The sequence below is a fragment of the Prunus mume genome, linkage group LG5 (genome assembly GCF_029339155.1).
Source record: "Prunus mume cultivar Tortuosa linkage group LG5, ASM2933915v1, whole genome shotgun sequence".
Taxonomy (NCBI): domain Eukaryota; kingdom Viridiplantae; phylum Streptophyta; class Magnoliopsida; order Rosales; family Rosaceae; genus Prunus; species Prunus mume.
The window spans coordinates 16,702,365-16,726,019 of record NC_142702.1 but is presented as its reverse complement, the minus strand read 5'-3'; the positions used below and the strand labels follow the sequence as shown (position 1 = coordinate 16,726,019).

General features: G+C 37.1%; 3 protein-coding genes across 3 annotated transcripts; all 3 read right to left on the bottom strand.

Annotated features, from left to right (window-relative positions):
• LOC103331495 (senescence-associated family protein (DUF581)) lies at nt 1-956 on the bottom strand. Its single transcript, XM_008234120.3, has 2 exons — nt 743-956; nt 1-604 (listed from the first exon to the last, which is right to left on the bottom strand). Exons 1-2 carry the CDS (start codon nt 862-864, stop codon nt 409-411), a joined length of 318 nt encoding a protein of 105 aa, XP_008232342.2. The 5' UTR covers nt 865-956; the 3' UTR covers nt 1-408.
• Nucleotides 957-4,039: 3,083 nt separating this feature from the next.
• Nucleotides 4,040-7,324, bottom strand: LOC103331497 (ATP synthase subunit delta', mitochondrial-like). Its single transcript, XM_008234121.3, has 2 exons — nt 6,940-7,324; nt 4,040-4,568 (listed from the first exon to the last, which is right to left on the bottom strand). The coding sequence occupies exons 1-2, from the start codon at nt 7,195-7,197 to the stop codon at nt 4,224-4,226; spliced, it is 603 nt and encodes a 200-aa protein (XP_008232343.2). The 5' UTR covers nt 7,198-7,324; the 3' UTR covers nt 4,040-4,223.
• A 10,542-nt stretch (nt 7,325-17,866) lies between these two features.
• On the bottom strand, nt 17,867-22,620 carry LOC103331498 (ALG6, ALG8 glycosyltransferase family). Its single transcript, XM_008234123.3, has 5 exons — nt 22,176-22,620; nt 21,333-22,098; nt 19,243-19,449; nt 18,445-18,682; nt 17,867-18,282 (listed from the first exon to the last, which is right to left on the bottom strand). The coding sequence occupies exons 2-5, from the start codon at nt 22,086-22,088 to the stop codon at nt 17,918-17,920; spliced, it is 1,566 nt and encodes a 521-aa protein (XP_008232345.2). The 5' UTR covers nt 22,089-22,098; nt 22,176-22,620; the 3' UTR covers nt 17,867-17,917.
• Between the last annotated feature and the right edge of the window lie 1,035 nt (nt 22,621-23,655).

Sequence of the window (23,655 nt, the reverse complement as noted above, 5' to 3'; positions counted from 1 at the left end):
TGAAATCATGAAACGTGAGTGAAGATTTAATTAAGTCTCTTTGAAACTTTTCAATGTCTCAAAATCCTTTGAGAAGTAAACAAAGATCATTACAAAAAATTTACAAACCATCCTATATACCAAAGGAGGCTCTTCCTTGTAAAAACAGACCCAAAAAAACCTGAACAAAACAAAACTCTTAAGTAGGTATTCTTGATTTCTTCTCCTTTTCTATTTCCCAATTCGACAATATTTCCAAATTTTTGATCCACCGATATTTCCGAAATCATCAAATTTAAGATATTCGTCACAACTTCCTATGTAATTCCCCTCACAATCCCAGTGTTTGAAACCCTTTATCAAAATTCAACCCCCCATGATCTCGCCACGTGGAACTGTAAGATTATAAACAGCATATAAACTCTGAGATCAGGCTACAGCAACGGTGCCTGTCCTCCGTACACTTTCGTCGGGGGTAGGGTTCTTGTTGGTGTCTGATTTTCTGAGGGCTCCCCTACTGGAAGAAGAAGAAGAAGAAGAGGACACTTTCCAGCTCTTCTGTTTAGCCTCATCAAACTGTATCTGCTCTTGTCTACAATCTTTGCTACAAAACGGTGTGTTTCCTCTGCAAAATTCCCCCATAGTTTACATCAGAACATGACCACAAAGACAAGAAAAATAAATCTGAAGCCAAATTTAACTATAAAAAAAAAAACCAATAATTTCTTGGAATAAAAATTCAGGAATTGGGTCATGAAATTACCTGTACATGAAGATGTCTGAGTTATTTCCAAGTGGTTTTCTGCAAAGAAAACAAGCATCAAGGAAATGAGGCTCAATTTGCCGATCTTCATAAGTGGTGTAGGAGAACATGCCAGTCCTCATAGTGGAAAAAAAATATATTAGAGGAGCTGAGGGCTTGAATGAGTGATTGCTCTAAAGAATGTGAAATTGGGGGGAGGAAACTGATGAGCAAGTGCTGGCCTATATAAAGACTTGCTGGGTGGACTTGATGGAATAAGGTACAAGTGGGTTTATTTGAACAAGTGGTCTATACCAATCAGATTCCTTCCCAGAGTCAACTTCTACATTGTTATGCAAAACCCATGGTTCTAATTGGTTAGAAGTGGAAGGGTATTTTGGTCCAAGAAATACTTGATTAAAGAAAAACAATGGGTGGTTTTTGAGATTCCATGGTGCTTCAATCTATTGGCTGCAGCCTGCAGTGCATGCATCAGCATCTCATTTTCCTTTATTTTTTGCCACATTTTACTTTTTTTTTTTTTGCATTTGGTCCCTTTTGTGTTGGGTATTTTTAGTACATCCATGAATTTTAGTATTTATTTTAATTGTAGGTTCTTTTCCCCTAGACTATTTGTAATGGGAGAGGTTAATTAATCTAATGGTACCAATTTCTTTTCTGTTTGCTAAGACTAAGTACCATTTACTATTTTACTTGGAATGAGAATCAAAGGGCGGTTTCTTGTTTTTTTATGTGTTCCTCCTTTTAAGAACAAAGTTTATGTACGAGAAAGATACGTTTAGTTTCAATGTTCAACGTATTTCTTTTCTTCGTTTCTAGGCATGTTTTAGTATTAGCTATAAATGGTACATGTGAGATGCAACCTTAAAATAGGATATGGTATCTAGCTCCTAGGTAAAATCTAGTGGTAGTGCTCTTGGGAACTTGATTGAGGTGTCTTTAGTGGATTCGTTTATCTTCATATTTTATTCAGTTTATTTTTCATTGAGTAAATAAATATAAGATAAAACTTTTAAATCAAGATTATACAATAGACTTGTCAAATTCAGTAACGAAATATACCTATTTTTATCTCTTTAAAATCAATAAGTTGATTTTGATTCTTCAAAACATTTAATTTTGCTTTGAAAGAACAAAACCTACACTAAAAATGCTAAAAACATACATTTTTTTTTGGGTCAAATAATAAATATATAGACTTTCTTAATATGTTTTCATATTTTGTTTAATATTTTTTCATAATATTTTATTAATTAAAATTATAAAGTAGCAAATAAACTTTTTCAAATTGTCACATAGGTCAACAAACTTTAATTTTGAAAGTTCAATTTGCAACTACCGTCGGAGATGCTTTAAGTCTGAATTACATATTCATGGTTGATAAATAAGAACTCGTTAAAATAAACAAAGAAATGGAAAATAGGGGAAAATTAGGGGCAGAAAGAGGATTTGCCAAATCTTTGGGACACATGTCAAAAGAAAATCAATGATATATAACCCGATCTTCTCAAATTACCCTTGTATTCTTTTAGCAATTACAAGGCTCCACCAACTGATTGCTAGAGCAACACCAGTCTGGAGGGCAAGCTTTGTAGAAATGAGCAACGCATAAGGGCATTGAAGTCAACCTACAAGATCTCTCTAGAACTTGGACCACTAGCATTTTAGCGAACACTTGGCCCCATTGCCCAAAAGAAACCAATAAAAGAATTATGACCCAACCGTGGAGCTGACTCGGAGGCGGACCCACAATAACAAAACCGTCGAAGCGTAGGACCCACCTGACTCAGGACCATACTGGCTCTACTTCCCAGGTCCTTGTCTCCCGGGCCCGCACCCACTACCCGTGGCCTGCGGGCAGCTGCTTCTTTTTCTGCCCGTTACACGTGCGGCCCTGGAGGGAGGACCAGCGCATCGCCATCGAATTATAACACGTGCGACGTGGCAAGTGGTTGGGAAAAGAGACATAATTGATTGCTTGCTTGCTTTCTCCATGTTCTTGGAACGGCCACGATGAAAGAGGTTGGAATCGACGGTGGAGACTGTCCCACGCTCCAAGGTATTCCAATTATTTGGTCGTTCCATTTTGCTTCCTCTCCACGAGGACCATGCCATGTGGCTTATTGAATGAGTTGTCTAAACTAAATGATTTTCTGTTTTTTGTTTTTTTGCTCTTTTTTAAATGAAAACAATAGTTTGTAAATTTTGATTGTTTGGTACTGTTTTCAGAGGAGATTATTCAATAAGTATTTAAGTTAAGAATTAGTTATATATTTTTAATATCGAACGTTGGAATGCATTTATTAGATGTGTTGATAGATTTAGTATGTAACATACATACAATCCAACTGTCGAGATTACAAATATGCAACCAATACTTAACATAAAATATTTATTAGATAATTCTCAACCAATCTTGTTTTTGATATGTTAAAAGCGTTTTATGATAATTAAAATTGCTTTTGAAATTGTTTGGTGAAAACAAATAGGACTTAAAAATGTTAATGTAATGTAGATTAGCTTTTTCTACAATGTGTTTGGCATTTTCCAGAGCTTTTTTTCTCTTTATTTGGTGTCCTTGTGATTTATGATGATGTGATTTCATTGTTCATTATAGTTTGGGGTTATACAACATTGTTAATAATATAATATTCTCAATCAGTTTTATCGCACACTTTTCCATCTTGTGGGTCATCACAATGTAGAGAAGAATAATCAACTATCAAATTGTGGAATAGCTTTCAGTCCATTTCTGGTTTCCTTGTCTTCAATTGGTTGAAGCAAATGGTTGAATCTTGAAATCCAAGCGAATCAAATAAATACATAAGAAAAAGTACCAACTTGGAGACGTGATTATGAAACTCGTCCATCAACAAATTGAATATCAACCCACCACGCAATTCATTTCCAATTGAGATAATAAAGTCCCTTGTCATGCTATGCCTGTGTGTTCTTTTTCTTGCTTTTTGTTTGTTTATTTCTCAGAAATAGATTTTTTTTTTTTACTGTTTAAACCCTTTACACATAATTGCCAACAAATCCATTGACAAATTTATTATTTTTACAACTTTTAGATTCTAATTCTTTATTAGTTAGATGCCTGAAGAAGATATAAAAGGATTAAAAAAGAATGATGGATTCAATGTCATTTTCCATTCAAGGCCAGGATCTGATTCTATGCCAAATTGTAGAATACAAACTAGAAATTGCCTATTGGTTTCTTTTTGTTATTTGAAATGAAACAAGGATGGTAATCACTCATTTCTTCTAAGTATTTGACCAACTCTGTAAACCAGATGACATCAAATTCCAGTATTATTTTTTCATCAATTCCACATTCAACACAGAACTACAAGAAAAAAGTGTTGAGACACATATTGGCTCCATGAGACCGATCCAAGTGTCGAATTGCCGCACCTTAAAGATGTAACAGCGGGTACAAATGGACTAAATCAACAACAGAGTGAAAAGACTAGTAAAACTAGCCTGTGAGGGCGGCATTGAGGGCACTATGCACATCAACTCCAATCTGAGCTTCAGCTTTCTCCAAGTCAGTCGAAGCTGAGCTGAGCTTCTGGGTGAACTCTGCAAGCCCCTTCTGGACAAGACTTGCATCGACACGATCAAGAGGGACAGCCTCTACAGCAATTATATCTGCATAAGAGTTCGCATGGATGAATGCAAAACCACTGCTGACGAAATACTTTGTCACATCAGTTCCTTCGTGTACTGATAGGACCCCAGGTTTCAACTCTGCAATTGTTGCTACATGTCCAGGAAGAACACCCATGTGCCCAGTGCTTGCTGGTATGATTACCATGTCAACCTGTTGAGACATGATTCATAAAAAGTAAGATACAGTAATACAATATTCACAAGTGGAAACATTGTATCGAACAAAATGCAGAAAATTTTAATTCTCTAAACAATTTCGTGTGTGCGTAGGCTGCATTTGTATATGTATTTGTAATTTTGAATTCTTGCATGCAAGTACTGTATCACTAAACCATGATACTGGGATAGAGGGGCTGGCATCCTTGACTCCTTACCGAGATTCTCAACTATTTAACGAACAGAATGAAAACATTGGTTGTTGCCCACAGGTTTTCATAATTTCAATGACAGCCTTTACCCCCTTCAGCTATCAGTGTGCGTCAGACAAGATATACATAATTTTCTTTTGGCATATTTCCTACATGAGCTTTTGAATAATTGGCATTTCAACAATCCCTTCACATATTACTATCTAAACTCCAAATGCCAGACATGCAGTGAAGAGGATTGTAAAGAAGATATTCAGTGACTATCTTACACCAACACTAAATACGCAAAGTCTTCAATCCAACTGAGGATAACACCAATAGCAGAATAATAGAAATACCCTAAAAGGAAGAGCATTTGATCTCAAAATGCATCAGCAAATTTTTTCTTTAATTTGTGGAAAAGGGAAAGTGAATTCATTTGGTTTTATTGCTAGAAAATCTATCTTTTGCTTGAAATGGAACAGATAAGACTACATTATTTGGCAGAAAACCTATGAAGTGCTGTATTTAGGTTTGCTTGAAAAGATTCACACAGCAATAAAAAATAAGGTATGACAAGATTCAAGGATAAAAAATGGACAAACATGGAATCTAATTTTCAGTTCTAGAAAATTGCCTTCACATAGTGTATGCCTAGGAGCACTGTATAACACAAATCATAAAGGTAAAAGTAAAAAAAACAAAAAATCTCTCTTTTGATTTGGAAAGGAAATTAGCCCTACCATACTTCTGTTTGATTTCTGTTTGTTTTGAAGGAGCATCAATCAAACAAAATGTAGAGAACATATCAACCAGATATATGAGACTAACTACAAAATAAGAACCAAGTTACAGTTGATTAGTTCCAGGGATCTGAGTACAGAAAATGTGCAGGCACCTAGATGCTTGTATGAAAACTAGGGTAGAAAAAACTAACAATTCAACTGCCAACTGGACCTTGACCAGTTTTTATGGGCATGCAACCATGCACTAGCTCACCCCTCCCATGTTACTCAAGTCTTAAGTTGAGAAAAATAAAATCTGCTCCAGGATCCAGCTATTGGACCCATTTTAAAAAAAATACTCAGAAATTCCCCAATCCACTTCGGGAGACAGGAAACACTAGCAAATAGCTAGATAAGTACCTTTGCGGGTTTCAAAACACTGACCACATGGGAGCCAATCAACAAGTAATGGAATGAATACCATGAACCAAGCAATTGATGCTCGGAACTGAAAGATTGCGGGAAAGGAGAGGGGGAAACCCAAATCTTGTGTTTCCTGTTGTTAGCAGAATATATGAAATGGTCAACTAAGACACAGTGCTGCTAAACCAGTTAAGGTACAAGTACATCAAACACTACAGATCTGAAATTCCATTTCATTTTCTGCCAACATCTCTCAATCACCAAGTAACCAATAGGTATCAAAGGAAAAACATGGATAACCAAGACTGGAAAATGTAATAAAAGAAATACACAAGTGGTATGGAAAAAGCACTTAGCAGCAATTTCCCAGATATTTTCTATCCGAATTCAGAAACATAAAAATGCAGAAAATCAATCTACTAAAATTTCATATGCTAACGAACATAATCACAACATTCATGATGGAAGTTTGACATTGACTTGAAGTTAACAACCCTTGTTCTGAAAAATGGACCTTCGCTAAGAAACACAAAACAGTCTCATACAAGAAATTTACAAGGATATAAATGTGGCATCCTTAGTAAGTACAATTTCATCAATTTGAAGATATGAACACCTAATACAAGTTTGCAATTCGTTGATTAGTACATTTACCAAAATGACATCTACACAAAGGATCAAGTTGTAAACTATATCAGAATCCAATTTTCTACATTTATCAGTTAACCATCAAATTCACATTTAAATAAAACCAAAGCCATATAAGGTCACAACAAAATCAAAGTTTACAAATTGATATCGATCTCTAATTAGAACCAAACCCATCTAAACTTAGTCCGAACAAGAAAATACCCAAATGAGATCACATCAAACAAAGGATAACCAATTCTACCCCAAAACCAAGATTAGCACCAAACCCAGATAAACCCACACAAAAACAAACAAAACCCATATCATAAAACTCTTAAATTCAACATCAGAACGAAAAAATTGCACCAAAACCACAACGAATCTTTCACAAACTGACCTCTTTGGCTGCAAGCTCCGAGTTATAAGGCAGCACAAAGTTGACAGTGAGCTTAGTAGGGATCGAAGATGGAGTTGGAGGCCGAGGCTTCATGAAGGTCAATGGGGTGTGGGGTGGCTCTAAGGTTGGGATCACTTTCTTCCAAGCATCATAAAACGACGTGTCGGCTACTGGAATTTCTGAGACATCCGTGGAGAAGGGTCGGGCCCGGAGGGAGATCACAGGTCGGGTCAAGAGGGCGGTGGCGCGGCGCAACATGGTCGCAGAGTGAGGGGTCGCTCGGGTCTCGCAGGGTCGGAGAGAGAGAGTGAGTGAGTTTAGAGAAGGGTTTGGCTGGTGTTTCGGAAATGGCTTCGCCGTTTTCGGATTGTGCAAATGCAGACTGGGTACGGGTTAATAGTCTAGTTTTGTTGAGGCCTTTGTGGGCCGAGTCACTGGGCTTTTGCATTTGCACGTAAATATGGGGAAAGTACCCATTTTGGGCCCATTGAGCTCATTTTGGTCAAGAGATGAAAGTAAATTTCTGTATAAATTTAGACATGGTAGGTTTTAGACATGATAGGTTGGCCAAAAGGGTCTAACCCAGTGGCATATTTAGTAGTGCATTTGTGAAAAATCGTAGTTTAAACTAACGCTTGTATTGAAAAAAAATATATATGATAGACTGACAAGAGAATGATTGTGTTAGTATAAAAATGATTGACTTAAATGCAAAAACAGAAGCAAACGACATATTTGTATGATTGTAAGATAATGCAAATGATGTACTTTAAAGCTCTGGGTTATCCCAAGTGGTGAGAATGGGTGGGGACATTATTTAGTATTAAGGTTAGGCTATGGTTCAATTCCTTCTATTGTAACCTAAAAAAAATGTAGTTTTAGATTTAAGATGGGAGTACAAAGAGACTTTAAAGAAGATGATGTTTTTCCTTTTTTACTTGTAATGTATGTTTAATTTGTTTATTTGCCAAAGAAAAAAGAGGTGATATTGTCATTATGATCATTCAGAAGGGTTACTTTCTTGGGAGTTTCACTAAAACACCCAAAATGGAGGTTGAAATTATAAAAAAACCCAATACTCAAAACACTTTATAAACACACTCAAAACTCATCATTACACACACTCAAAACTCATTTATAAACACACCCAAAAAGTTGACTTTGGAGTTGATTTTGGGTGTGTTTCTATGTTTAAATAGTGCTTGGGTTTTTTTATAAATACATATCTAGGATTGGGTTTATTTATAAATTTGTATACTTTCTTTTGATGAACAAGAAAGGGGAGATTTGAACCTCTCAATGGTGTGGGGTCCCTACAAATTATTCTCTAACGATCCAAACCGTCTATGTTTTAAAGTCTTCATTTAAAGATTATCCTTGCAAAAAAATTAGAAAATTTAAATAATGAAGACACTAATTTTTCTTTTTATTTATTTATTTATTTTATACAAAATAAAAGAGTCACTACAATGAAAAGCCTCAATTGTAAATAAAGTGTCTAAAATAGACAGAGGAAGATCATGAAACCATCTAGTTGCGATTAACAAAATCGATAAGAATAACTCTTTTGTTCCTTCCTAAAGAACTCTATTTTTGGGATCCCTACTGAATCACTCTTGCTGGAATTACTCTTATCAAGAAGAACTACAATATGTGGAGTCAACTCATGGAGATGCATATCGCAGCAAGAGAAAAATAGGGTATATTCGTGGCAAAGAGAAGGCACCTGTCGAGATAGATCCCAAGTACAGTAAGTGGTATGTCAAACCAGAAAAGCAAGAGTTGGTTGTTGACCTCCATAACACAAGAAATTATGAAGCGTTACATCAGCCTGAAGACGGTGAAGGAGATTTGGGATGCTCTTTCGACAACATTCTTTGATGGAACTGATGAAGTTCAAGTGTTCACTTTGAACCAAAAAGCGTTTACTACCAAACAAAATGGAAAATCCCTAACGAATTATTTTGGGGAATTGATTGCCATTTTTCAGGAATTGGATCACCGTGATATAGTAGTTCTGCCTTTTGATCGTGATATCAAGGCACATGCTAAGTTGATTGAAAGACTAAGAGTTTATATCTTGCTAGCTGGATTGGATGTTGAGTTTGATCAAGTTAGAGGAGAAATTTTGCAGAAGGACCCTGTACTTGGGTTCCAAGAATCTTATGCTTATGTTCGTTGTGAGGCTGAAGAAGGAAACCATGTAAAACGAGGTTGCCCAGTTCGAAGTTGCCGCCATGGTAGGGCGTCATCCCACTCAAACCCAGATCGACCATGACCACCGAACCTGCGAAGATCGGGTTCCTAAGGCCGATGGTGGAGGGGTTGATCGTTCTACCACAATGTTGAACGCTCCTCTCACCCATTGCTGATTGAAAATGCCCTCATTGTGGTCAACCGGACATTCTAAGAATCAATGTTATGAAATTATTGGCTATTTGAATGGTGGGACAAGACTCGTGATCCTAGTTACAACAAGTCATGTGCATCTGTTACTGAAACGAAAGATGATTCTAAATATGTAGCCAGACAAGCATTTGTTTTGGTCACTGCTACAGGTAACAATGGTAAGGCTTTAAAGGTTTATGCATCTATTTCAAATAATACATGGATAATTGATTCTGGTGCTAAGAAAGCATATGCCTTTTAATTCTAGACATGTACAAACCTTAAAGTCATCCCCACAACTACTGCAGATGGTAATTATACCCCTGTTATTAGGGAAGGCACCATATCCTTTATTAATAACCTTTCGTTAGACACCGTACTTCTTGTTCCTTCATTGGACTATAACATTTTATCCTTTGCTGAACTTACTGTGGCCTTAACTTGTATTGTGATTTTCTGGCCTTTTTCTGTGTATTCAAGGACAAGCGGACTCGCAGGACGATCAGTTATGGTGTTAGGCGAGGAAAGCACTACTACTTGGACTTGACGTCAGAAAACTCTGGTCGATATACTCAAGCTTTGTTTGTGGAAGGTTCTTAGGGGAGAAGAATAAAGAATTTGAAATATGGTTATGGCATCGTTGTTTGGACATGCTTCTTTTAGTTATTCACAAAAGATATTTCCTAAGTTATTTTCAAAGTTTGATGTTTCTAGATTTCATTGTGACATTTGTGAACTGGAGAAAAGCCATCGTACTTCCTTTTCACCAAGTATGAAGAAAAGTTCCTTTCCATTTATGTTGATTCATTATGATGTTTAGGGTCTATCTAAGATTGCTACATTGGGGGTGCCCACTGGTTTGTTACTTTAATTGATGATTGCACCCAAATGACTTAGGTATGCTCTATGAAATTGAAAAGTTAAGTGAATTTGTTGTTTCAGAAATTTCATAAAATGGGTGTTGTGTTCAATTTAAGACTCAGATACAAGTGCTCTACAGTAACAATGGTGGTGAATATGTGAACTTTGAATTGTACAAGTACTTGGATCACTATGGCATCATTCATTAGACTACATGTTCGTATACCCCACAACAGAATGAAGTTGTAGAAAGAAAAATCGGCACCTCCTTTGAGGTTGTTCGTGCATCTATACTTGAAGCTCATTTGCCAATGTCCTATTGGGGAAAAACTCTTTCCTCTACAGCATATTTGATCAACTATGTTCCATCCCAATCCGTCAACTTCCAAACACCCTTTCAAACATTGACGACTCTCACCGCTTGCCATTCTGAATCTTCCACATTGCTTGGTTGGGTGTGTTGTTTTTATCCACATTCACAAGCATCAATGCAGTAAGCTTGATCCCCGTGCCTTGAAGTGTGTTTTGTGGTTATGCATCATATCAGAAAGGGTATCATTGTTATCATCTACCCACTTAGAAAATGTATGTCACCTTAGATGTAGTGTCTCATGAGAATGCTATGTTCATCTCATTGGAGTCCTCACTTCAGGGGGAGCAATAGAAGGAATCGCAGACTCTTGATTATAGCTTCGTGAATATAGAAGCAGTGAATGAATTAGATTTAAGTGGTAGTAACTTAGAAATAATTGGCAATTCTCATTCACATGAACATGTAGACGTGAATGACTTGGATTTAAGTGGTGGTAACTTGGAAATAAGTGGTGAAATGCATTTACACGAAAATGAAGATAAGATTAGCAGTTCTCCTACGTCATCGACTACCGTAGAGCCACTGTCATTCTTTTCGCCACCTTTGTCTGCTTCTTATACCCATAACTATTCATCCTTAGTCACGGATGCCAACAACAACGAACCAACCAGTAGTTGCCTCCTGTATTAATAGAGGTATCTTGAAATCCACTTATGAGGGCGACCCAAGGTGCATCGTCAAATATCCTATGAATAATTATGTGTTTACCTATCGGTTGTTTGAATTAAATAAGTCATTTGCATATCTACTATATCTATTCCTAAAAGTGTGCAGGAAGCTTTAGTTGACCCTTGTGGCAAACAACGATGAACGAAGAGATAAAGTCCTTGAAGAAGAATGCTACTTGGGAGATAGTTGATTTGCCAGCTGGCAAGAAACCTGTGGGATGTAGATGGGTCTATACAATGAAGTACAAGGCCGGTAGTATTGTTGATCAATTCAAGGCAAGGTTGGTAGCAAAAGGGTACACTCATACATATGGAATTGATTGGATGAAGAATTTGGCGCTATTAACTAACATCAACACGGTTTAAGTATCGTTGTCCTTAGCTGCAAATTTGGAATGGCTTTTACAACAATTTGATGTAAAGAATGCGTTCTTGCATGGAGACCTGATAGAAAAAGTGTACATGGATCTTCCACTTGGGTGTGGCGTTCCACAAAAATACAGTCGAAAAGAGTGTAGATTGAACAAGTCTCTATATGGTTTGAAATAGTCTCCACGAGCATAGTTTGGTAGGTTTGGGAAAATTTACAAGGGAGTTTGGTTACAAGCAGAGTAATTTGGATCACATTTTGTTCCTTAAGTAGAACTAGGGTAAGCTTGTAGCTTTAATTGTGTATGTTGATGATATGGTGGTGACAGGAAATGATCCAAAAGAACGAAAAATGTTATAGGACTATTTGCTCAGGGAATTTGAGATGAAAGACCTTGGTTCTCTGAAATACTTTTTGGGAATCAAAGTATCACAATCTAAATCAGGAATTTTCCTGTTACAAAGAAAATACAAGATAGATTTGTTGCATAAAATTGGCATGTCAGCTTGTCAACCAATTGCTACACCAATGGAAGAAGAACTCAAACTTGAGATTAATCCAACCTAAATATCGGTTGATAAAGGTCGATATCAAAGGCTTGTTGAGAGAATGATGTATCTGGCTCACACGAGGCCTGATCTTGCCTATGCCTTCAGTGTGGTTAGCCAGTACATATATGATCCTGGCGAGCAACATATGAAGGAATTTATGAGGATATTGCGATATTTGAAGGGGAGTCCAAGAAAAATAATTTTGTTTACAAAGAATGGCCCATCTCAGAGTTGAAGGTTATATACAGATACAAATTGGGCATGATCAGTTGATGATAGACGCTTGGCGTCAAATTACTTTACTATTGTGGAAGGTAATCTTGTTACATGGTGGAGTATGAAGCATAATGCGGTTACTTGGTCAAGTGCAGAAGCTAAATATAAAGGTATGGCACTAGAAGTTTGTGAGATCCTATAACTTATACTGCTATTACAAGATTTGGGTTTTGCACCTAGTCAATCAATGAAGTTATTTTGTGATAAACAAGCTGCCCGTGATATTGCTCATAATTCGGAACAGCACGATAGGACGAAACATGTTGAGGTTGATAGGTTCTTTATTAAGGAGAAGTTGGATGATAAAATTGTTGAAGTGCTGCAATCAGGACGGAAGACCATGTTTTATCGAAGTTCTTAGACAAGTTGAGCATGAATGATATCTATGCACCAACTTGAGGGGGAGTGTTGACTTTTGTATTATATTTTAGGTAACTCCTTGTAATATTAGATTTTAGTCTAATTACTCCATGTGATAGTGAGATTAGGATTGTAACTCTATGTGTGTATATATATCCCTCTTTGTGAGATGAATAATACACAACAATATTAAACCAAATAGTATTCTTCTTCTTCCCGCACTTTCAGTCGTCTCGCAGTGAGAGAGTCGCTTTTCGATAGTGTAGTGTCGTGCATGATATGAGTGCCCTTGTGCTGTCGGAGCCACTAATATTCGGTAAACCCTAACCGTAGCGCGCTAGACTTGTTGTATACGACACTCTCCTAACGAAAGACCTCGTTCATGAAAAAGAGTTTAGTTGTTGAGTTAGCCCCATTTTAATCTGCTACTGCTTTACAAACCAGCCTGCCAAAAAAAAAAGAAAGAGAAAAAAAGGGGTTTTGACAACAGAAGAGACGAAAATATGCTACGCTCTGGCAATCAATTTTCTGTATACTATATTAAAAAGGAAGGACAAATGTATTGCTCATCTGGTCACAGGCTGACTTGGTGGACTGCTATATATATTAAGAAGTCAAAATTGATCTCCTACATCCATTATATCTTAATAAAATTGGACATATATATAAAAGAAGCCCACAGTTGATGAAAACAAGACAAGCAAAGAATACATATATGATATATCCACTAGCTAGACATTCGAGATGGGCTCATAATTATAAGAATTAAAACCCTATATTTGCCCTTCTTAGAAAGCACATGTGAAATTAGAGATTTTGTTAAGAAGAATAATTCTCGGGTTGTTGTTGATAGAGCCAAAAGGCTAAGTATTTGTGGAGATATTACAAGCTTAACTAGGAAAACTAGGTTACTTGGAGACTACTCCAAATCAATTACAATCAACTAATAAAAGGAAACTAAATAACAATTTAATAACGTTCCTAATTTCCAACACTCCCCCTCAAGTTGGAGGGTGGATATCAAGAACGTCCAACTTGCACAAGAGATTGTGAAAGGTGTTACTCCCAAATGTTGCTAATAAAGAGGCAGTGGTGTCACTGCTGTAAAGGGGGCAGCTGCGTCGCAGCTGCATCACTGTTGTAATGAAGGCAAATCTAGAGGCAAATGGAGCAGCGATGTGCTGCTGTAAAGGGGGTTGTTGCTCCTCTCAAATCCGACGATGTATGAGAGTCGTGAGTTGAAGGAAGCAGAACCCAAATAAAGTTGTGCTGATGTTCAACGCATTTTGCATGTATGGAGGTTGTTGTTGATGTTGCTGATGTGCAACGATGGTGATTTTGTTGCTAATGTGCAACAAATGTTGTTGATGATGCCTTTTCTTGAGGCTGAATAATGATGCTGCAGGGGCAGCTGAATGATGGTGTTGCTGGTGCAACTGATTGATGATGTTGCTTGGTGCAATTGTGCGGAAGCTATTGATGATGGTGTGCAGCTGCCTGTGTGCAGCTGATGTGTGACAATGTGTCTATCTCCCATATCTGCCCCTCAAATCCGAACTTGTCGAGGGTTGAGATTTGGAAAAAGAGAAGAGAGAATGAAAAATAATGATGAAAGAGAGATTAAAAAAAGAAAAGGAGCAACGCCAAGAAGATGGCGTGAAAGTGAAAAAAATACTTTTTCTTTTGGTTTGAAAAATGACCCACCGAAAAAAGGATATGACCCATCGAAAAAGTTAGCCAAAAAAAGAAGAAGAAGAATTGAGTGATGTGGAGACAGAAAGAAAATATCAAACTTGGCCAAGAAAAAAATTAGCTAGAGAAAGAACACAAAAAATTGGGTCTGATGTGAAACCTCAAAGAGAAACTGATATATCAACAAAGGAGAGAAAGTGAACCCTCATGTTGGGTTGTCGTGGTGCAAAGAAGCGATGGCAACATAGTGAAAAAGGACCAGCAGTTGTGCAAAGGTGCTCTCAGGAAGATTACGATAGATGGCTTGGATACGAGCGATCGATGGTTTCTAGGCAGGGGCAAAGAATCAATGAACACAGTGGCTGGTCAACAGCAGTGGTGCTAGTGTAGAGCCTCTTACGTTTGTTGGAGATGTCGTGGGTTGTCCAAAGACATGATGGCTAGGTGAGCATTGACGAGGCTCACGGAGGAAATAAACGGCTCAGTGAGCAGTGACGAGGCTCATGAAGGAACCGCAATGAAGATGGCGTGTCTGCAGCAAGTGTAGACGACTTAAAAAAATGATGGGTAGGCTCGATGAAGGCCGAAGGTGGCGTGGTTGTGGCAAGCGTAGTAGACATGAAAACATGGGCTCAATATCTGATTGCAACAGAGAGCATGACTAGAGATGGCTCAATATGATTTGTATAGAGAGCAATACTTGTATGAAAAACATAAGGAAATTGCAGCGCCAAAGAAGGGTGCGACTGTTGGTTTAGTTAGATGTAGGAACTGTGGGATGGTATGGCTTTGGTAGCGGGAATAAAATATTGATTATTGAGGAGAGGGTGAACAAGACGACTGTACAAGATAATACCCATTATGGGTGAGGGATGAAAAGCGCCAACGACTCTCAATTTGGCAGAGGATTTCAAAGATTAGCAACTAGGGTTGTGAAACATCGGATTGTGAAGAAAATAAGGTTTGTAAAAAGTTTCAAGAGACGCCCTAGAATCGGTGCTCTGATACCATGTGAAATTAGAGATTTTGTTAAGAAGAATAATTCTCGGGTTGTTGTTGATAGAGCCAAAAGGCTAAGTATTTGTGGAGATATTACAAGCTTAACTAGGAAAACTAGGTTACTTGGAGACTACTCCAAATCAATTACAATCAACTAATAAAAGGAAACTAAATAACAATTTAATAACGTTCCTAATTTCTAACACACAGAATACAAAAAAGAGTGTTGGTGCTTTTCAACTTGTTATGACGAACATGTGTAGAAACAGAAACAAGATGAGGGGCCAGTTACTTGCACACACATTCCATGGAGTGCAATGCAAGCTCCACATCTTTGCAATAGGTGTCAAAATTATCGTGACATACAAGGGAGTTAGCAATAACAAAAAAAGGTTCCTCATATTCTTCTGTACAGTTTCCATCGTAAGCTTGCGCAAGTGTAGCTTTGCAATATGCTACACACATTCGCTTTCGGCAATTAAGATCACATGTCTTTGGGCACTCTTTCTTTGTGAACACCGTTTGAGTACATGTTTGGCCCTCCCCTACCGTGAAACAAATGAGTTAAATAGAGCAAGGGTTTTTGACTGAAATGGTCTCCCAACACAATTAAGTAAAATGCATGCGCAATGCATTTGCACAAATGTATGATAATTTATACGGACAACAAAGGAGTCTTAATTAGTAATGTCTTTCCTTTTCTTTAAATTAAACAAGAGAACCTGATTAGAAGAACTTATAGCATAAACAAGTCTACAGTAACACCTTGGAAACAATTTAAAATTAGTAAAACCACCATCCTCTCCTTAATTCATCAACGTAAGAAAAGAATTACCGACCGTGGATGATGAAGAAGAAGATGGTAAGGAAGTAATAAACATTTTTAGGAGCACTCTTAGTCATTTTTTTATTTTCTCTTGGTAAAATAAGGAACCTAAAAAGAGCTACTTATAGCACAAGCTGCTTCATACCGGCCGTCCACATATCTATTGATTGATACATTATTTTGATATAAGTATTTTTTATTTTTTTTTTTATCTTGGTAAAATAAGATACCTAAGTAGAGCCTTAAACTGTTGGCTGTTGAGTAGGTCATAAAGGAAAAACTAGCTAAAATAACATAAATATGAAGTTAGAATTTCCCAAAAGACACTTAAAACTAGCTAGTTTACTCATCTCTCATTGGTTGCCTTGGTTTTATATTTTGGGGCCAATCTTATATTTATGTTACAAATTCTACCAAAACTTTAGCAATACAACAAATAAGGGTACCCAAAAGTAAATTACCCTTTTTTTTCTTTTCTTTTTTCCTTATAAGCCACGTCTATTAATGTGGAACTCGTGATATTCTAGGACTCTGTGTACCTATTTCAACCAACCCATTTTCGTTAGTGGTATTTCTTTTCACAATATTAGTATGGTTTAACTTCGAATTCTCCTTAGGCCATTTTCAGTTATTGGGTTAAATGTAGTTCAGGGTTATAAATTTACCCCATACAAAATATTAACGTTTAAAAAAATAGTGTAAGGTTAAATTTTCCCATCTCCACTCATATAGGGCCATATTTTAGGGCCCTCCATATTTTATTATTTTTAGAAAAGCTACGGTACAACACTCATACAATTCACTACAATGTATTGTTTAATTTAATTAAACAACTATTTAAATATATTTTATTATTGTATTGTTTATTATTTCGAGTGACATGAATTGAAATACATTTAAAAGGTTAAAAGAAAAAAAAAAAATTCTAACGGCTAGTTGATGTCAGTGTGCCTTTCATATCAATCTTTGGATACGCAGTTGCATGAGATGTTTTGTGCTCAAGCCTACGCGTGATGCTTTCTATTATTGGAAAATACATGCACTGAGCCCACACAAAAATTTGGCATGGGCTATAGCTAGGCAATAAATGGCCAAGTTAGAGGGCTAAATGGCTAAATATGGCTCTCCAAATTTAGGTTTTTTTGTTGAAGCTCATGACTAAAGATGATTTTGCATTATTTTTATATTTGTATACCATGACTTGAGATGGCCTTATCAAGTGATTACAAAAAGTACCAATTCTAGGTGAAAGACCTATCGTTCATTAGACTCTTGACAATCAAACTTTCAGTTAAATAAAAAGTGCTGATTTTCCCACACTCCTGTTTTCCACTTACTCTTTTATTTTTTAATACTTTTTACTATAACATATAAGGGAGTGTAAAGAGAGTGTGAGTGGGAAAATCAACTTCCTAAATAAACCACGTTGTATTTTCTGGTCATGAGTGAATGACGTGTCGTATAGGATCAAGTGCCCAAGATCTCAAGGTCATGCTCTATAGTGTGAAAATGTCAACAGAAACTAATACTATAAAAAATAGGATATGAAGTTAAAAACCCATCTAAAATTCACTTCACAATTGTATAAATAAGATTTAGTCAAAACCTGAACAATCATGAATCAAGGATCCATTTTAATTGCCATATGAAAGAGTACATGGTTCCTAGTGCACAGTACGTGGAGCTCAGCATAAGGGGTATAAAAGGAAGCTTATCACCAAAAATGATGGGATGCAGAAACTGACCCGAAATTTCAACAAGCAAAATACCAACCAGATAACCCCAGCCAACCCACCCAATAACAAACCCTTCTTCTTTATCTTTTTTCTTTTCAGATTTTTCCAGTTCAAGTGATATACGCTTAGTGAATTGCGCAGAGAAACCTAACCACATAAGCATGGAGTGCAGTAACAGCAACAGCACCTTTATTGGATACTCCTGGGCTTCAAATAGAAGTGGGAACAGCGAGTAGCAGGACACTGCATAGCAAACATGGCATAGAAGGATAGAGTACATTAATGTACAAATAGGAAGCTAAGAAACCCCTATCAAGATTAAAAAAATTAACCCACATACCAAGATTTATGTTTGAATGCTCTTAAAGTGCCCCCTAGTTTCTATGCGAAGAAATGAAAGCATACCAGTTGATAATAAGAAGTAATGCCTTGAATCATCCAAACTCTGTACTGCGACAATAGCAAGGGGGATGACAAAGTGGAGTGCTGCTTTCTCATGAACATGCCACCCAAAAAGAAACCCACAAGTGTAAGCATAGGCTACCCATCTTGTAATCCTCACTGGCCGTGGATGCCTCCAAGCCTTGATGAGACAGGGAGATAATGCAAGCAGAACCAGGATAAAAGTTGTGACTGGGGTGATCTACCATTTCATAAATTCAAGTACAAAAGCTCAGGTCCCGCAAACATTAAGATGGAAAAAAAAAGAATAAACAAAGTTTATTTATTAAGTAAAACAACCTAGTCCTGTGTAAAATAAATGGAATACACCACCTCATCAATCAGCAGGACTCAACATAGTACAGAGGGAAAAGAGCTTTCTTCGGTCTGCTCAGTCAGACGTTTAAGCTTAGGGAAAAATAATTGCATATGGACTCAGTGTGATTGCTGGACCACCACAAACTAGTGTGAAAGAATTAAACTGGGCAATGGAAAGTTTTTAATTATTGAACTTTGCTAATTCTTTGACACAAGGTTTAGAGAAGAAGGCTGTAACCAGCACAGCCTAAAATTACCACCTAGTTATAATTATGTGAAGTTGAACCAAGGCTGACGTGTGAACCATCAACAAGCAGTACCATCCAATTTAGGAGCTTTTTTTTCTTCGTAATTTGTTTTGACAGATTAAGGAATTAGGCTATTTAGAAAGTTATTGTTATCCTATTATATTCCACCTCCTTCCAGTTTACCATTGATAATTACCTGAGGTAGTACAGCAAAAGGGGACAAATCCCCAACTATCCCACCAGTGAACGAAGCTGCTGGTGCCTGAATGTTGAATCCAAGTCTTCCTAGCAAGAAAGCAAGCACTTTATCTAGTATGATATAGAACACCCAAAAATTTGGCGCCCAATATGCATGACAAAGTCCCCTTCCAAAAGGAAACATGCGGTGGATGACTTGTTGCATCTGCAAGGTAATTTTGAACAATTAATACACTATGCATGAATAAACCGCGATGGCTTCATCGGTTGATCAGTAAGAAGAAATTTAAATGACTCGTTGAAGATGCATTCAAATTGTTACAAGCACCATGAGTATAGAAAGACCAGGAACCAACATTAGTGCATAATCAACCATCTTGATGAAGCTTAATCCCTCACTTCATTTTGTTAAACATGAATTACTGTAAAGTGGGTGGAATATCAGTGTTGCCACAGTTAATCTTTTCATCAACATTTTCATGGAAGGAGTGTCAATTTTCAGCCCTCTCCCTAACTATGTTTAATGCATAGCGTACATTAAAGGGTAACAGAAGAAAATAGGGGAAATTTAAAAGGCATTCCGTCCTACAGAATCAAAATCATCAATATGAAATGTCAAGAGAAGGATATACACGGTTAATAGGCTAATGTTGCAAACTGTATTAGTTTCAAATGGTGTAGTATTTGAGAAGACCGGTGCTGCTATAGAAAGACAAAAGTTGCAACACACGGAGATCTACAACTAATAACATTACTGATCACAATTATTCCACTACAACAGTATAAAAAATAAGCTAAAGCAAAGCAGCACTTCAGTCATAAAAACGTAGCTAGAAAAGAACTACCCAAGGGATGCCCAAAACTGAACCCTATAGGTATAGCACAAGTATTCCACCTCATCACCCCTTTCTCCCTTAAAACACCTCCCATTCTTCTCCATTCACACAACCCAAATTAAACTGTAAATCCTTATGATCTAAAATGTACAATATTAACTTTTGGTAGTGAACAATATTCAGTCGCAAGCTCTGAAAGAATATATGGCAGAATTGTAATCGATATGCTATATTTTGCTTGATTCAAAAAAAGAAAATACAAAACCGATCACAACAGAAGTCTTTGCCCCAACATAAATTTCATGCTCCTAAAGGTCTAAATAAATCACTCAAACCAACTTTTAAGAAAGCTAGTGTAGCCTTATTTGATTGTTACTTTGGTGTGAGCATTGATTCCATAATGAAGGTTTCAGTTTATCAACCTAATCAATGAAACTAACTTCTATGACACACAGAGATGGCTCATGGGTTCCAATAGGATTTGAACCTATACCAAAGGACCATTGAACCATGGTTGATTTGTTGAAAGCTTTTAAAGCAACCCTAAACCCAAAAGGAGTTTGGAAGGTCACTTGAAATTTCGCAAGGGACAATACTTTCAAACATATACCATTGTACCATTGCATTGAAAGATTACCGACAGGCGGTAAATAGGATTAATGTTAGAAGTTTTTCACATTATTTCTGAAAGAGCAAAATGAATTCTTTCTGCTGTCAGAAATGCAGACAGATCAAATGTTTGAAGTACAGCAGCCCAAAAAATTGTTTAACTGAAGCAGCTATGTGAGGTTTGGCAAGATAGAATATTAGAATTGAATACTCGTGAGGACATTGCCTAGGGAGCAATTGTTTCAAACCACTACACTAGTGGGTCCTTTGCATGAAATCTCTGTTTTTACTTGTGTTAATTGGACAACAGATGAAACTTAGTGGCTTTCTGATGCTAATACGAAAATATCGATTAATCAACATGACAGGAGGAAGCCAGATGGTCTCAACACAAAACAGAATACATAGAATTGGCACACCTAAGAACTCGCTCACTATATCTTTCCATAGTATAACATATATTCAGCTCTCGTAAAATCCCATTTGCAGAGGAAAAATCCCCAGTCATTCATTGCTTGGTGAGTATTCACACATGCAAAGGTTAATATGCTCTCAGATTTCTTCATAAAAACAGATAAGAGTAATACGAAGATGATGCTCAATGACCATCTAAAAGACAAATTGTCAAAGCCAGAGAGATTACCTGCCCATGATAGACAAAGGGTCCATAAGCCACTGTAAAAACAGCCACAACAATAGCTCCCAAAATGAAAAGCCGCCAGAAGCCTCTCACAAATCCTTTCCAGCAATAATGCCTCAACAAGTAGACAAAATAAACTGGTGCCGCCACAGCAAACAAATGCTTGAAGCACAGCAACACAGCAAAAACTAGTCCACCCATCAAGTCCCTCCCTTCCTCCAAATAAGAAAGCGAAATCAACAAAATCCCAAGTAAAAATCCATTGTACTGAAAATGCAAATGGTCCACAATCACAAGCATTGGAGACCAAACCACCAGTACCCAGATCAGTTTTTGCCTCGTTGAATCCAACTTCCTAGTCAATCTATAAACCCCATGCAAAAGACACAAATCCGAGAAGATAACTGAGATTCTTTGGAAATAAAGCACTGTGTTTGAGCTGTAATCCAAGCCCTTTTGGAGGTGAACAATTTGTGGGTCAATGAGATTGGCAAAAATAGATAGGAGGCGCTCAAAGTAGGCAAAGAATGGAGGGTAGTCAAGGGTCCAGGGGCTGGTCTCGTCAAAGTACCATTGAGAGAGAGGCAGAGAGTGGGTAATAGCAAGCCAGTGGCGATGGACCTCAAAGTCTGTGCTTTTGTAGGCTGGGATCAGAAGCAGCTTTACGCAGGCGGCTGCGGCGAAAAACCACCACAGCTCTGTAATGGGCTTGCTGAGTTTTGGAGGTTTTTTCAGTTTCGGAGTGGTCTGTGCTTCCATGGAGTTGACACTTCAGAGAACAACCAGGAATTCGATTCAGCGAAAACTGAATTCAAGAGAAATGAAGGAGAAAGAAAAGGAAAAAACCTGAGATTTCAATGCATTTTGAATTTCATTGCTATGAACTCCAACGACGAACCATTTTGTCTCCACAGTGGGTTCGATCTCGATTGAGAGACCCAAAACCCGACAAAAGCTTTTGAAGACGTCTGCTTGGCTAGGCTTTGGGCTAGATGACCACTGACCAGCCCAGCCGTGAAGGAAAAGCGGGGACTAAAATGTACCAAAAAAAAAAAAAGCGGGGAATAGTGTAGTTTCCGATTTTTCAGATTGATCCAACGGCTGGGAGCTTAGGCCTAACTGGCTAACCGGTGGAATATTATCAGAGGAAGGAGGTTTGATGCATACTTCGAAATAAATAAAAACTGGTTTGAAGCATAAGTTGTATGATTTTTGGCATTTTCAAACGACAAGTAAAACGTAATACTTCGTGAGAACTGCAAATGCCTATGTGTGTAACACCTTCTCTTCCATGGAGATTCTAGTGCATTGTCACATTTGGATTGATATTTTATTCACTAAGAGCACTTCCAGCGGTTGGATTCTTATGCCATAGATAGGCACTATTCACAAAAATAGTATCTGCCTGCAAAAAGTAAATCAGACTTCCAGCTATGGCAGGGGGGTACTATTCAATTTTTTGTTTTTTTCACAAATTTGTTTACCTAAACAATTAATTTGAACAATATTTTCGGATGAGATTTTTTGATAAAATATTCGGATAAGATTTTCAGATAAGATTTCCGGTTTCAAATTTCAGATAAATTTTTTTCAAATTTCATATAAATTTCATATGAATTTCAAATTTCAAATAAATTTCATTTGAATTTCAACTTTTCATTTGAATTTCAATTTCAGATAAATTTCATCCGAATTTCAATTTCAGATAAATTTCATCCGAGTTTCAAATTTCTATAAGATTTTCACCCTATAAAATTACGTACATGTCATCCGAATTTCAAATTTCAGATAAATTTCATTTGAATTTCAATTTTTCATTTGAATTTCACATTTCAGATACATTTCATTTGAATTTCAAATTTGGATAAGATTTTCACCCTATCAACTTGCACCACGTGTCATGTCTATCGACCTAAATTTTTCTATAAAACAAAGGCTCAGCTCACAAACCTCTCACACTACATCTTCTCAAAATTTCAGCTTCTCATATTTTAGATTTCATATTTCATCTTCTATTCACAATGTCAGACATGGAGGATGTCTTGGAGAGGCAAGTGCGAGAAATAAGAGAAAGAAGGCGTAGACGAGCAGCAAGCAAAAGAGCGAGAGAGATCTAGATCAGCAACTTGTCATGACTGTGGCCATGCTTGATGAAGAAAACGAGCGATCGTGGTTCACATGAAGGTCGTGCCCCAAATGTTGACATACATAGGTATTCTCGGGTAAGAATCTTATGGAAGATTATTTTATCCCAACATCTCTGTACTCTGATGTTCATTTTCGAGGAAGGTATAGAATGCAACAACATTTGTTTAATAAAATCATG